General features: G+C 38.1%; 1 protein-coding gene across 1 annotated transcript; it reads left to right on the top strand.

Moving 5' to 3' along the window:
• Nucleotides 1–9,575: 9,575 nt before the first annotated feature.
• On the top strand, nt 9,576–10,473 carry LOC147885233 (uncharacterized). Its single transcript, XM_087397787.1, has 2 exons — nt 9,576–9,850; nt 10,031–10,473. Exons 1-2 carry the CDS (start codon nt 9,681–9,683, stop codon nt 10,245–10,247), a joined length of 387 nt encoding a protein of 128 aa, XP_087253913.1. The 5' UTR covers nt 9,576–9,680; the 3' UTR covers nt 10,248–10,473.
• The last annotated feature ends 6,456 nt before the right edge of the window (nt 10,474–16,929 follow it).

Below are 16,929 nucleotides of genomic sequence, written 5' to 3'. Positions count from 1 at the left end.
TTTGTTGTGTACAACTTGAAGCATTATGTTGAAAGAATTTATCCTCTCCATGTGGAAAGAGCAAAACATAATTCCAAGTATGCAAGGGGGAAGTTTGAGATTCATTGTGAAGGAACATTAAAGAGGAGGGAAGAGTTATATATTCCCTTGCATGTGAAATCCTATTTTTGGAACTGAGCATTAGTATAACAATTTCACTTATAGTTGGCATTCATATATGCATCCGAGTGATGGGGGCAACCAACTTCAAAAGGAGATCCATATTTAGTTGTATATGAAGAATGTGGCATAGATGTTGGAATAATGTTGTGTATGTGAAGGATTGAGTGCCATCTTTATACAATGGACGGATCAAATTTTGACACATAATTGATTTAGGATCATAAATATAAAATTGTGCAAATGATGGTGATGATTTGTGACTATGTTGATCATTATATATATGGCATGGCAACAAAAAACCATGGTACATATTGCCATGCACCCCAAAATCTAGATACTCCAAGTTTAGAATTCAAGTCCTCATCAACTCTATCCCTAAGAAAGTGAAAAATAATGCAACATTGTCTTACATCTTTCTTGAACACATGTCATAAAATGACAACACCTATCAATAGCGCACACTATGACATGATGGGTCGTTGCAATAAATTTGGTATCTGTGTTCACCTTTTGGATTGACAAAACTTTTTGTATGGTGAAGATATTTTGCTTCTTTCATGTACTTTTGCATTCCATTCTTTGGTATTGTAAAAAATGCATGTGTTTTCCACATCATTGATGCTATCTTAGTTAGATTATTGCAAATTGTTATTTGAATAATAATCATAGCTTGGATGTCAAATTTTTAGCATTCTCATCGATGCTCCCATAAACAATAAATAATGGGAGTCGTTTAAAAGATTGGAATGGTGATTCATCCTTTTATATTGCAAAAAATGCAAGTATTTTCCATAACATTGATGTTATCTCAATTAGCTTATTGTTGCAAGTTGTTATTCAATCAATAATCATAGCCATGTCTTGGATGTCAAAATTGTCAGCATTCTTACTATTGAGAGCCATTGAGAAGAATGGAATGGTGATCCATTTGTCAATATATGTGTTCCACTTACATAATACTCATATTGAGCTAGAATACATTCTTAACAGTCATTAGGCAGTTTGTGGGAAGCATTATTTCATCAAGTAATTGGTTTGAAGTTTTGCAAAATAGGTACTCCATAATGATCATCCATGAGATGTGTTGTGAGCTTCCTTTTTCATGGCATATGTTGTTAGCCCAAGCATTTGAGATACTTTCGTCTCACTATTATTGTGTAGCTCCTTGTAATCACCAAATATGTAATCAATTTTAGCAACTATTTGTGCAACTTGCGAATTCTTTGGGAAAATACCCAAAACATGGGTCACATGGTATATAATGAATTTATTGAGCTCATATCACATACAATTACTTGGTGATATTCACAATAATCATTTTTGGTCCAAAATAGCATGAAAATAATGTCATCATGTTAGTAGCCAGAAATTTTCACGAGTGAACCAAATAAATATTTCATCGGCACTTTTAAGTAATACTAGTGACAATAATAGGACAAGGGGTGGTACTAGTCTAGATACCGATGGGTTGTTGGAGTATTATCGGAAGTACATAAGCTATTCCACTAGTACGTTGCTAGTACTAATGGTAATAGGACATTTATTGGTGGATTTACTGACTAGATTTCTTAGTAGCAAAAAATCTGACTCGGTTTCCTATCATCCTTTTGCTTAACAAAAGACTTGCCAGAACCACAACCGCTCTTCATTCAAGAAGATTGTAGTCCATAACTCTTGCACCTTGCATGTTGGGGTAAGTTGGACCACAATTGAGTCATGCACAAAGTATTCATTATGATTGTAGAAGTAGTCACCTAGTCTAATATCTAGTTCTTTTGGGTAACTATTTTTCAGATTGGAATCTTGGTGCAACTCACCTTTATATTTGTGTGAGATGCCAATTATATTTGGAGAGATGATATTGATATGTGTCTATTCTTTTTAGCTTTTTGTTTGAAAAGCTATAAGTATAGAGATTAGAAATAGACACGTAGGTACTAGAGGCATGATGAGAGAAAAGGTTTCAAGTTAATACAAATATAGCTAAAAATAGAGAGGCCTCACTTGTTTATACTATGCACAAAGTGGTTAATGAGCCTATAATTGGAGTTGTTAATGCCAATACAAGTCAAAATGAGCTCCACAATGACAAGTGGATGCAACATCCTCCTTGCATAATGCTCATGAGAGTTCCAATCATGGTACAACTAGAGCCTTTATTGATATGTCTTGAGCAACACAAACGAGAGTGGAAAATAACAGGAGTGAAAAACATAAGTCTACTACCCAAAATGGGAGTTTGCAAGCAATTTGCATGACTAAGATGAGTGGAAATGCAAATTTTGTCATGAGGTGAGACCTGGAGTTGTCTCTCATAAAGGGGTCACCTATTTGGCTCTAACAATAATTCTATTATACTTTGCCATGCTCCATGGGCAGGTGCAACTGCTCACAATTGAAAGATAAACTAGAGGCAAGTGCAAAAAGGAAAAAAATAACAATTTGGCAAGTTATGAATGATAGTTCCAATTTTGCATTTGCCATTTCTTCAACACTATCTCAGACACCAACCACACAACTTCCCACAAGTTCGAAGTTATTGCTATGAGTGAAAATTAGAACATGAGACGATCATCAATTATAGAGAGTAATGGATCTAGGACTTAGAGATGTCTCAATACATTCTTGGCTGATCAATTTTTCATTTTGGTTCTCCATCAAGTATGATTGATATCATTGACATGCAAGATGCATAAAATTGGACCATGTGGTACAGTGCAACTTTTAAATCTCCTACTTAAAATACCTTGTGTGCAATGATACTAGGCAAACTATATGTTGAGTAGAGAGATCACATCAATTGTAGTATTTTCTAGCTCTTTAATAACACAAGATACACAATTCTTTCAAATGATGGACGATTTTTAAAAGATGCTTGTTGTTGAATGTGATGAATATATCAGTGAGAGAATAGGCATTTCATAAGTCCATTGCTTCAAAAACTAAAAGAAAGTTTGGCATAAACCATAAGGGTTATTACAGGCCAAGACAAAGTTATACAGATTATCATCGGCAATGTAAAGAGTTGTAAAAAGGTTGGTAGAGTGACACCCTTGTCTGTCACAACCTGCCGGATTCTTTCACCATTGTTACATCAACTAGCTTCAGATCTAGATGCCTCTTCTATAGAGTAGCTACATAGTCCATAGTGACTTATGACATGTTCAGCACGTAGCCATACATGTAGTCATCTTTTGATCGACCAGAGTCTTTGATCTAGGTGGACTTCTTATCTTTTGGATTTCCTTCCTCTTCCCTTCAGCTTATTTTTTTGTTTTTGTTCCCAAAGGTGAAGGATGATCGATAACTTGAGAGGGTCAAATGCACTTTTATGTATAGGATCACAAGTTGTACTAATCATACATGCTCCCACTTTAATGTGCTCACTATTAACAGCCATTGACCATTTTAATGACAAATCTAGACTATCCAAACCCTATGGGTTTTGAGCCACAAATGGCTCCGTTTCGAAGTAGTTGGGTGGTTGAGGGGTAGCAAGACCCACCGCCAACCACAAAAATCTAGTAATGCACCTAGCAACCATGTAACCATATTAGAAGCTAAGGGACCCTCAGGGCCACGAACGCACAGTTTATGAGGGGGAACCCTCTTTCACAAGGACTTATGAGCCCTAGGTACTTGGGTGTTGGGCTCCTAGTCCTGAAGGACAGAGGGCTGATCAGCTAAACTTTGGGGATAATGCCTTCCCAATATCAATAGCCCCTCCGCCCAATATGTTTGTGACTTGGGGAGGAGCTCTAGAGAGCATCTCCTTCCCCACATCTTCATCCTATAGGCCGGTTCCAAACATGAGTATACCCATACCAAGGCCCATACTAGTAAGACCAATAGACCCGAGCCCACTACATATGCTAACTCCAAGTCCCATGAGGCCATGAAAATTCATTCCGATCCCTATCAGGCTGACAAAATTTCATAATCAACCCCAAGGACCAACTAACTTTGGCACTGCGCCAGTATCCCAAGCACCTCCACCCATGCCATAGATGGTACTCACAGATGAGGCGATGAGGATCCTTAAGCAAGCACTAGGAAAGGGGGTAACACCACCATTAATCATGGTGAGGGATACTAATGCCTCACGTAGTCGCCTGGTCACAATCTCTGCTCATCACTAAGTTCTTAGGTGAAGGAGATCCGATCTCCCACGTTGAAGGTTTGAGTAGATCTATGAAACCTTTGGAGACATTGGCGACCTAGAGAAAGTGAACACGTTTGGGTTTAGCCTTGGTGGAAGGCAAGCCAATGTTATAGAGCCCAGGGCCTGAAGAAAAGGTCAATTGGGAGACTCTATAAAAGGCCTTCATAGTGGGATTCACTCCCACAAGCCCTAAGTGGAGTCCAATCAACCAGTTGTATGAAGTTAAGCAAAAAGAACACAAAACCCTTTAAGAATATATTGCCAGGATTGAGCATCTAAATGCCTGTTTTGAACCACATGAGATAAGATGCCTCAAAATCTATAAGATTTCATCAGAATCTTATAAATTCCATCTTTTTCTCCGTTTGCATCATGGGCATCAAAGCTTGCCGATTATGGGAGATGTACGTGTTGTATATTGGAGGCGACGACTGCTCGTTGGTAGAAGTTGGTGTTTGCAGGGCGCTGGAGGCTTGCTTGCCGAGTATGTTGTCTATGGCACTGCCATGGGCTTTTTGTGTTGAGCCACTAAGTTGTTCTTTTCATTGAGGATAGGCTCTAACACCATGATAAATTGGGGAGAGAGAGAGAGAGAGAGAGAGAGAGAGAGAGAGAGAGAGAGAGAGAGAGGAGTGCACATGATATTGCCAGTTGTACACTATGTTGTATTGAACATAATCATGCATATATACATGAGAACCCCTTAGCTTTAGGGTAGGGTTTGCCCCTAATGCCCTTAAGGTATGGTGCAACTTACACCATCCTCAACACTAGGCTAGTACACATATAACTACTAATCTAATACTTTATCCCTTTGAGGTAGGGGAAAAATGTACCTTGTAAGAATGTTTTACATTAAAAAAGGTTGTTATTATGTCATGTGTTATTATTGGCTACCTCTACCTATTATCTAACATAGTTAGTTATCACCAATCTCCTCCATTTCAATTTATTATTATCAAGGGTAACCACCATCAAGGCATGTCATTCCAACCCATGGGAACAAATTGAACTCAATGCACATTTGAGGAGCAAGATCCTCTTTTGCCTTTTGAAAAATTATTGATGGAGAGAGAACAGTGAAAAATTATTGATGGTGGAGAGAGAAGTGTTCACACCATTATGGCACTAAACTTGGAGCCAATAACTTCAAGGATTAATATCATCAACTGTCCCATATCTATTGTTGTCTTGTCTAGGCTAATTTGGGAATGTATCATTAAGGGATGTGATTCCAACCTATCTAGTACAATTGACCTCCATGCATCCTCAAGGAGCAACATCCACTTTTCCATTAAGAAAATGTCTTGATGGTGAGAAGAATGCTAATTCATATTGTGATGAAATAAACTTGGAACAAGAGAAATTCCATGATAAATATCATCAAGTCTCCCATATTTACTTTTGTCTTGTGTAGTTTTGTTCAAAATGTATGGTTTCTTGTACATCATTATGATGCCTACACACAAAAATCAATATTTTAAATTCAAAGTACTCAAAGAGAAAGAGAGAATATTTTCTTGGACACATGTGCTATCCATAAGTACTTTAGAACTTAATCACTATGATAAACTTGTCACTCAAAGCATAATTTCAAAATTTTAAGAAATAAAAAATTATGGATAACCCTTGCATCTAAATAGTGCAATCTTCACCTTTGATAGGTCGAGCTCTTATGTCTTGGTCTAGATTGGGAGGTGTAGCATATCATCACCTTTGGGATGGGGGAGGATTGCACACAGAAGTTTCCTAACATTAAACATCTTGTTCAAATAAATAGTTAAAACTTGTTTTCGCTAGAATTTCCATGATAGAATTGCTAGAGCACTTTATGATCATGGAGGCAACTATCTGTGAAGTTCTTTATGGTATTCCAGTTATCCAAAATGTAGCATTAAGCAAGATCAGTGGGGGGATCATACACAATTTGATTAACTTTCTTACATTTAGAGCCATCTTTATGGAACATGTCACTTGGGGATCGATAGTAAAATAAACTCACAATTCATCGATTTGATTGAAACCCAACTACGGGGCATGACAAAGAAGAGAAATCCTTTTTTTCATGTTTCTTACTATTCTTGTGAGGAAACTCAAAGAGGACTTCGAGGAAGCTAAGCCCTATGTGGAAGCTTGTGTATGTGTATGAGCTTGAAGGAGGGAGAAGCATTGCTAAGACAAAGGCCACCATTTAGAGTAAGAAAGGTAGCCTTGTTCCATCTTCTTTGGATGTCACCACTTGGTTACAACCACTTATGCCATAAATGAAGCAATGGAGTGTAGGACAACTACACCTTCCATGACTCAATTCATGAAGGGCAAGGTGAACCCATCCTTGATTGTGGCATTGTTTAAGCATTGTTACTAAAAAAAACCCCAAATATTTGGTTCTTATCCTCTCACATTCTTGAATTATAGATATATCCTCAAAGTAATCAATCCATGTCCTTTCTCATCTTAGCTAAAAGAGACTATCATAACTAGGATTCATCTCTTTGGATAGAACCCTTATATCAAGCTTAAAGGGATGTGATGTACTCTAATTCCTTTTGGTATTCCCACATATGCTTGTAGGACTAAGAAAAAATGTTCTTTAATTTGAGAGTAAAGGCCTTCATTGTGTTTGTCTACTTCATTACAGCCTTGTGAAATGTTTCTAGACCTAGGCCTTCCTTACCTATTGCCACCAATAGGATTGGCTTGTACACATGAGTATTTTTCGTCTCTCTCTTCTTAGCAACTAGATGGAAAGTCATGAGGGAAGAGGCTAAAAGTTATGTCAAGGTATGTACCTCTTTTGCTTTAGAACCTTTCCTTGATAAATTTTTTTTGGCCCTGATCACAAATCCCTATTACATCTCTTTCTCTAGATAGATATTAGCTACTTTGATGATTCTAACTTGGCTTTTGACAATTGCACTGTGTTGACATCCACAAGCTTGATTGACATTTGGCCATAGCCCAACTGCGAAGGATCTCGATCTCGCCACCGTACGAGCAATGGGGCAACATGTTGGGACCTTTCCGTTTCCATAACAACATGAAAAGGTTATGGTAGCCCCTACATATAAGATCTGTGGACCAGCATAAAGACATTAAAAAATTTGTTGAGCAGCTCATTAAAAGCCCAAAGTTGAGGATTTAATCATAGGAGAGTCCTAGTCATTCTCTAGCTTTGTGTCGATTTTGCTAATTCCACCCATAATGGTACCTATGAATTCTATTCCCTCTAGCAAGAATTTTGGGGCTCGCATGTGCATTGCCTTGATTCCCAAAAACCATACTCCCTTACATAACTAATTGGTTAGTTTGTTGGACCTGTAAGATGTATCTCCCCCGAGCCAAAAGAGAACCTAGGGTTTTTTTCATTTCTCACTACTCGTTGAAGATGAGTGCATGGAATGGGAGAGAGTGACTTTGAGATGGCATAGTTGTAAATCTACCTGTTTTTTATCTTGGTTTGGTTGTTCTTACATTATCGCATTAAGGTTCTTCCTGATTACAAACTTCCTAGCCAGGCTTCCAGTAAAAATAAAACCATCTATGCTCTTTACCCTGTATGTTTGTCTCTTGGATTGTTCTTTCTTTTGTTTGTATCCCTTCTTACTCAAATGTTCAAGCGAAAAGCTCTCATGAATGTTTCTCATGAGTGTTTATAAGACTAGGGGTTTATCATATCCATTATTTTCTTCCATTTGGTTTTAAGCTCTCGATGTTTATGCTTCTTCATTTCCATATGCTTGTGTTGTTGTGAGTGATCTTGTAATAACTCTTCATGACTCCCTTGTTCCTTCCGTCCATTGAATGGTCTCTTCTTCTTGTCAAAGTTATCAATCTCCATTTCACTCTCTTTCTCTTTGAACAATAATGTGCTAGTGACTATAGGGTCAGGTCCATACTTGAGCCCTCTTTTACAAGATTGTAATGGAGAGGCCTCTAGAACAATAGCTTTTACAAAGGCTTTGTTGATGGGCAATTCATCCACAAGTACCTAGCCTCTTGGTGGTGTTTTCAGAGGGGCTGCATGGGGCAACTAAGCTTCTAGTACGCAATTTCCTTTGGGCAGGTTTAGATGGCACTCGGAATACTCGAGCGAGAGTGGTGTGGCAGATAGTGATCTTGTCACTAGGCCAGGGGGTTCTCGGCATCATTGATCTAGAGATGTAAAGCAGAGCCCTCCTGGGCAAGCTGAAGTGCAAGTTCTCACTCCTCGTTCTCGAACTATCCCATTGATCTCAATAGTTGTCTTGTTGCTTTGAAATATAATTCCACATGAGAATATGGGGTTGTGAGCATCAAAGTAAGACATGTTTTCTTATAGTGTGAACAATGTTACTGTCTTCACTTTCAAACATGGGAGCTTGTGAAATTATTATTGCAAATTTTGTGAAAGGCTTTATAGAAGGGTGACATTGAGTGCTTGGAATACTTTATATTGAGCAACACTAAAATGCATCCAATTTGCCAATCTTTTAACACATTGTTTTTTTACTATTTTTGGAGGGGGGATCAAGGGGGTGCTTGAGGGGGAGGGCATAGCCCAATAGCCACTAGAAGCACGGAACATCTTGGTGGGGGCCTAATTTTTTACCACATTCTTGATAAAGGAGTCTATAATTAAACTAAAGTACCATCCGCTTCCAAGTTGGTGATGGAATTAAGAGTTGGCGCACATGCGCCTTTTCATGAATTGATTGTGATGCAATTTAGTGCACACACAAATCAATTGTGAAGAGCTTAGAGGTTTAGCAAGCTTTCCTTAGTGCACTATGATTGGAAACTTAAAATTCATAGTAGCATCTTGAGCGAGTACTTCTTCTTTATGTATTGTAGATGGTGAGAGAGGCTAATGCATGCCATTGTAGGTCTTCTTGCATGACTTCAAAGTTGAATTGGCTAGTGTCTATGGAGTGGCCCTAAGCATGACAATGAGAAGAGGTCTGCTTGCATGACTTCAAAGTGGAATTGGCTAGTGTCTGTGCACGATGAGAGCTAGAAGAGGTACTATGTTACAAAGTGAGATGAATTCTTGTAAAAGAGTTAACTTCAAGATGGGAAAGATGAAGGGAAAGGCGAATTTGGACGTTGAATAAGAGTGTTGATGATGGGAGGGCTAAGGTGCGAGGAGGACCTACAAGCAAGGAGATGAATGGGCGAGGGAGTCTTATCATGGGAGGGGGGGGAAGGGGTAGGGAAGGGAGGCGTGTGATTGGAGGGCCTCTTATCCACATCTACTTCCAAATAAAAAAACGGGGTTGTCTTCGAAATTCGACTCAGCCTGCTCCTCCACCTCCCCAACAAGTTCCGTCACCTCCAAATCTCCAGTTCGCGTTTAGCCCTCTGCCTCCCCATCGCCATGGCTGCCTCCGTCGCCTCTTTCGCCTCCTCCCTCCACCTCTCCTCCTCCTCCTCCTCCTTCCCTTCCTGTGACTCCAAACTTCCTCCGCGTCCCTGCCTCCCTTTCACCCCCCTCAAGGTTTGTCCTTCTCTCAAAGCCGCCTCCAACGGCTCCCGAGTCTTCATGAGGTAACGCTCTGCTCCCTTCTCTCTTTCCCGTCGCAATGTCGTTTTCCTTATCATCGTCTCTCTCGTTGTTGTTCAATGCACATTGGGTCGTCATCTCTCTTGCCTCCTTCGTCTGTGCCTTGGTTTCTTTAGTGCGCAGCCTCTGACGCTCTTCACTCAATTTATTCTGTCCATGTGCAGTGCCTCTTCCCCGAAGGGATTAGATCTCACTGCCCCTTCAGCTCTCGCCCTGCTGGCAGCTGCGATCTTGCCAGAAATTGCCGAAGCTGTTCAACCTGGCGTCTCTCCATCTTTGAAGAATCTCCTACTTAGCGTGGTGGCCGGTGGAATAGTACTTGTTGTCATTGGTGGTGCAGTTGCTGCTGTGTCTACTTTTGATCCTGTCAAGAGAAAGTGATGATGTAACAGAATCAACAATGCAATTTTACCCTCAACATAACAATGCTTCTCTAGTTCCAGTTTGCAACTGTTAATGGCGCTTCAGTGCAATGGCAGCTGAAAGAACCAGTGCTCGCTGATTTGCTACATGGATTCTTTATTCAACGCCTCTCCACTGTTTTCATCCGTTGTGTTAAGTTAATGTTAGTCGATCGTATTACTCCTTTTACACAAGATATAAAACAAGTACACCTAAGAAATTTATGTTGTCGCATGTAAGTTTCAAATTTCTAGTACTTTTTTGTGAGTGAAATGGATTTAACGGAACTGAAATCAGCAATCTTGCACGTATTATTTAAAAATATCTCATTTAAGAGAAGAAAGTTAATGACGTTGTCATTATAAAATGTAGAATATACTAGTTCTTTCTAGAACATACTACATTGACTTGATGTGTAGAGGAGGAAATGATTCATTCGTAATTATCTTGACTAATCAAGTAGTGAGTTTTAACGAATATGTAAGAGCACAACCCCTAATTCCTTTTAAGTAGAGGAATTATAAAACTCGCAAGTAAATTTTTTCATGATTGATCAATTGAGACCATTCTTGAAAGTTACTCTCTCAAAAAAAGTGCACTTAGCCTCTTGGACACGCTTAATAATTTCATCCCATATAAACTTGTTAAAATCATAATGTATAAAGTTGGCAAGCAGATTACATGATTTTTTGAGAAATTTTTGGCATAATTGAATATATAGAAAACGGCATTTGTAAATGTTCTAACAACCTACTCCATGAAATGTGGATAATGAGCAATATTATCTAAGTTTCTAATGTTAGCAAGTATTCATCAAATAATATAGTGTAGATGATAGTAACAAACAAATACTTCACATTATACACTGCGATTTAAACGTCAAGATAGTATGTTTGAAAGTACCCAGTCTTAATAAAGATAATTTACTTTCACCTTGTTGTAGAGTGATACCACTAACTCACCACTAACCATGACATGGTCATTACAATAAATTGAATATGCCTTAACCTTAATCACTGGTAGCTATTGAAGGTCATTTCATAATGAAGTAAGTCCAAAATTTTCGGTAACGATGAAAATGAATATACACATGATAACTTGAGTATGATACACTCAATACTAACATTGGTGCTACATTTGGGATAATCTTTCAAAAAGATATAATTGATGAATGGTGGGGAAATGTCTTAAAAATCGTCTGTCCTGGCGAGATTCAAATGTTAGGAGTTTATATTTTTATTGGTAGTTTTTTTATAAATTAACATGAAGGAGAGAGATGTTCTCATAGTCAAATTGGCCTATTCTTGGTTGTCAATGTTTAATGGGCATGGAAGAAGTTTTTGGTTCCATGAAGCTAACTAACAAGTCTTTGTTTGCAAAATTAGTAGTAAATGAATAAAGATAGGATATATAATGATGCAGTCTCAACTCAAAAACCTCTAAAGAAGGTAAACTTATTATGGAGCAACCATTTAACCCCTGCTAAGATTCAATTGTTAGGGATGTACCTTACTGTTGATGGTAGCTTTATAAGTTAACTTAGAGAGATTGCTTGCATAGTTATATTGGCCTACTATTGTTTTGTAAATGTTTTAACTAATCTAAGGAGAAAGATTCACTTCAATGAATCTTCCTAACCAACATTTCTATCTCTCCTTTATGTAGAAGAAGCAATAGCTTCTATTGTCAGATGCCTGAGTTTGTGGTGAAACTCTTCGTTTGGCATTTCTTTGTATGTGAAGTTGCTCGACAAGTTGTTTAATTTTTTTTGGCATCGGGGATCAAAATCTATATCGAGGTCAAAGCCCTCATGAAGTTTAGCATTGTCTGAGTTGCTTGAAGAAGTAGCAAGGGGGTTGTTGATACTTCTATTACTGATATCTTCAACCAATAAATTGTTATATGCCTTTTTGTTTTGTTCTATTACTTTTTCATTTGCTTTGTACATGTCATGCCAAGTTGTGAAAACGTTGTCAAGAAGATGTTCATTTGTAATGAATGGCATGTATAGGAGGCAAAATTCTCAATAATGGTTTTCTAGATCTTTTGTAACATTGTAATTGTTAAACTGTGTTATCTTTGCACGTTTTCTCGTGTATCGTTTTTTTTGTCAGTGTTGTAGTAAGCCGCGAAATCAGCTAGGCATAGCTGTTTCATGTTGTTGCTATGTTTGCAGTACTTTTTTATTTGGTCTTCAAAAAAAACATCTGTAGTGTTTGGGTCCATTGTCTCTAATTAGTGGGTGCATTTTAGTAGCAGCATACGATCCTCAGGATGGCTTGTATTTATGTATGTGAAGTTCCTTATACTACTGGTTAGAGGTAAAGACAATGCAATGTACATAGCTTGTTGTGAACTGATATGTTGCGTGCTAAGTATGGCATTTTCGACCTTGCGTATTCTTTCTATTGATGGAGCTTGTGTTGCTATGCATGTTGGCATTGCCTCCTTGATTGCTTGTGATGTTGCCTTATCTTCTTTAGTGATGTATGACGTTCAATATGCTGCTGCGCCATGCAAGTTTGTCATATATTGTATATCTATGTTTGTGCTACAAAGTTAGCTTATACTAGGGTTGACTTTTTTTGTGTATACATCCTTGGGTTGCCTTTGTATAGCAACGTTGGCTGTGCGACTCTTGCTCAAAGGCATTAAATTTATTCTTGTTTCACCATATTCAACTTTCCCAAGAAGGTGTCAAAGTCTGAACTCATGATGGAAGGGTCTTCAAAGACGTTCTCGAGGTTTCTTATGCTCTCTTTTATGGCTCGTGTTACAAGGGCAGGTTCTAGCGGGAAGATTATCATTGTTTTTTGCATTGGAGGTCTTGGGAAACCAAATCTACATCTTTTGGACCTTTTTTGGCATGTTTGCCTATGTTTGTGTGTTTGTCGTTCAATGTTTATTAACGTGACCTTTGTGTTGTCTGTCATGATGTATGTGTCTAAGTGGATAACATCTTCATTTGTTGCAATGCCAAAATGTGGAGCATCTTTTATCCCACAATAGGCCATGGTCGTGTTAGCTACTGCCATTTTGGAATTCTGTAACAAAGAAAAAGTCAATGACTTTCCCAACAATGGTTTCATCTCGCTTTAGTAATCTCTTCATTACTTGGAACTTGTTGACATAGTACCTTGCTAATGTTACTGGATCTGACCTGATGAGATCTCTCGCTATTTGTTGTGAGGTGTGTACATTAGCATTAAATGTTTTGTTGTGGAGGTCTTCAAGGCATGTCATTAGTGGTTCCCAAAGTCTCTCTGTAGAAGAGAATGTGATAAAGAATGTAGGACATCCCAATTGTCGAATCATTGCAAACAAGTTTTTTTTCAACTTGTACTTGTAATCCAATGACGTGCGAAGGCATATTAAGTCACCGTAGCCTATACTCAATTACAAGAGCTTCTCGACGTTTGTATCTACTATTATATCCCTTGTCGTCAATGTTCTTCCACGTAGCTGTGCCTTTGTTTGCAAATCAATGGTCCCTATTCATCTTGGTAACATGTTCATGTAGGAACGTTGCAGTTTCTTGGTTGTCCATAGAACAAGGTTTCTTTTGAAAATTTGTCTTTCAAAATGCTGAGAGGGGAGAATCCCTCGGAAGGAGCAACTACGATTGTTTTGTCCTCGAAATCAACAACTTGCTTTGCAGTATACATACCATGCACCAAAGTATCTGTTTGAACTTCATCTTTGGGATCAATGTAGTCATTGTTATTTGTTGTTTCTTTGTGTTAGTCTATATACTCTTGCAAGTTAAGTATATGATCAATCCATTATGGATTTAAATTAGCATTGTTCACATTTTACAGTTATTTTGGTAGCAGTTCTTACAATGCACGTATAGTTAACGTTGGGCATACTGTCCCCCTCATGTAATTGTGTGTGTACTCAAGTTTTTGCCTTATTGCAACAATTACTGTCGAGTCATTTGTGAGGAACCTAGGAAGCAATTTTTGAGCTCTGCCAGCATTAGCGAGGACATTGATAATGCTGCCACGCAAACTATATTGTCCATCATACATCAACTCTCTTCTTTGAGCGAATGGAATTTGTATTGCCACTAGCCTAGCCTTAATTTCATTCAATTTACATGTGTATCATGTTTTGTTTAGTAGAGGCATGTTTTCTTCAAATTGTATGGGCACCCTGTGCTGTTGCAATTGCTTTGCATATAGAGAGCAGAATTTCATTTAAGAAGGATTGTTGGTCTAGTTTTTGCGGGGACAGGGAAGTCTTGTCTACCTCTTATCAATTGGTGTTTGAACATAAGTGATCTACAACAAGCACCTGGATAGCAAGGTGTATCACAGATGGCTATGTTGTATTCATTTGTAAAGCAGGTTCTTCATTTCATTCGAGCATTCTTTCTCAAACTGTGGGAATCGATCTTTAAGTTCTCTATTGTTGGGACTCCATAAATTATCATTTGTAACATGTGATGCTTCTATGAAATGCTTTATAAGTATGTACACTTTCCTCTCTATAGCCTTGATAGTGTATCGATTCCCTTAAAGAGTGTTATGGAACAGTGTTGTACCTTCTGAAGCATGCAAGGAGTTGTGCACTCTAACTAGATAATAGAGCTTTTCTTTATCCTTGTTTGTCCATGTGATGTACACTCAAACTTGTACTTTTATTGTGAGAGGAACGATTATATGGTTTCTTGAAGTCTGATCAACTAGGATATGTTAGCACTTTGCATGCCTTGATCTCTTTAGAAGAACATTGTTGATATAATGCTTTCCCATCGTACTTTAACAACTTCAAAGACACATGTAATGTTGTCGAGAGGAATTTTTAAATCTGAAATAGTAGCAGCCTTGAATTCACAACACTTTCAAGAAGTTGAAGAACATTTGCTGTGGGCAATGGTTTATCGCTTTGATAATTTACTGACAGCCTGTACCACACAGATGTTTGATCTTCAACATTGTGCACGTTCTTATAAATTAAACAGAGTAGCTGTTCAAATGAATATTATTTGAGGAAGAATGTGATACAATGCAAAACATTTATATTTGATGGGTGTTTGAGCTTAAACTCATTTTCATAATGTCATAATCAAGCGTGTGTTTCATGGTCCATCTTCCTCTTTGCAGGCACAGTCACTCACAGTGCAAACAACAAAGTAGAGGATGCAAAAAACAAAAATCGTGCCACCAAGAAAAACTTTACACTTCGTACAATTTCACTTTAAGTACTAAAGAATGGCAGGAGGAGTAGTCTTATAGCAAAAACTTGAAGAACTATAGAAATGAAGTCATTATGTGGAATGCTGAAGATACAATCAAAGTGACTGTGCTATTACATTTAAATGTAATTGGTAAAGTATGGTGAGTCTCATAGTTCTGAGCAAAAGATTCAGAATGAAGTGATAAACCAACAGCCTGTTGCGTGTTTTTGCATTCGAATTGAAAGCAAGGCAGGAAGAGGATGATTAGAACAAGGTCCCTTGTAGAATCTCAGTTTTATTCCCGTAGTGTTAGAAGTATGCTTGTGGGTGTACACTACAGTATGCTAACCCAACAACATGTACATGATGCATGCAGTACAAGACGATCCATCTCGTACAATTTTGAATTATTTACCAAACAATAACAACTTCAATTACTTGGCATGGCAAGAGAAGGATGATTACCACAGCTTCACAATAAGTGGCATAGTCTGCAACAACATGAATTAACTTAACAGAATATTAACAACACTAATCCAATGGGCCTGGTATCATGTAATTGAAATGAAAGCATTTCAGTGTGCTGCACCACAACTTGTTCAACGACATACTCAATTCACATGCCACATATAAATTCTGTTGTGTTTCACTTCAAAAAATAAGTGGAGATTGAAAGAAGACAGCGAGAAAAAATGTGTCTAGCAAAAACCCAATTGTGGTACCAGCCAAATGAAATAGCATAATTTATGTTTGCTGTCCCTCAAATTTCTTTATTGAAATATAAAATTATTCAAGTATGCTCTGCTCGAGGTCAAAATTAGATCCAAGATACAAACAAGGGTCCAAAAGTATATTGAGAGATGTACAACAGCACAGAGGCAAAGTGATTTTATTTGTCACAAACCATAAAGTTTGCACAACTAACTGTCTAAACAGTTTCTGCACGTATATCAACCAAAAATACAAATGACCATCCCTATGTGTGGGAAACCACTTATTATAGCACTACTTATTCAAGAAGGAGCTCAAGCAACTCGCTCCCTCGTTGTGGACATAGTCATCATGGATTGGGCTCAAACGCAATGATGAAGCCAACACTGTTTATAGTAGTGAAGGTGCCACTAGGCTTGATATCCAGCAAAGGCGAGCATGTTTGGACAACATTGACAGCATGGAGCTCCAGGAATTGCGTGACTATTCGGAGAAGAGAGTCCACATGGTTCCTGCAAATCTGAATAGCAACATCAAATGCATTTGGCAAGAGGATCTACCTAGTGAGGCAGGGTTTTTTAACTATATGCTGCACGGAGTCACAGGTAAAACATAAAGGATGACTTGGTTCACGACTAACTTGTATACCACCACAAGAAGCGCATTGGTAATCAATGAGCTATGCATTTAGATGAGTGAAATGTAGCACGCCCATCACCTACATTAATAAGAGAAGGAAACATTTAGAACGAGAGCATTGTGTACATC

This window comes from Dipteris shenzhenensis, chromosome 26 (assembly GCF_047967505.1).
Source record: "Dipteris shenzhenensis isolate YYH24624 ecotype China chromosome 26, Dip_SZ_1.0, whole genome shotgun sequence".
NCBI classification, from domain to species: domain Eukaryota; kingdom Viridiplantae; phylum Streptophyta; class Polypodiopsida; order Gleicheniales; family Dipteridaceae; genus Dipteris; species Dipteris shenzhenensis.
The sequence above is the reverse complement of the archived record's forward strand: the minus strand, read 5'-3'. Positions and strand labels throughout refer to the sequence as shown.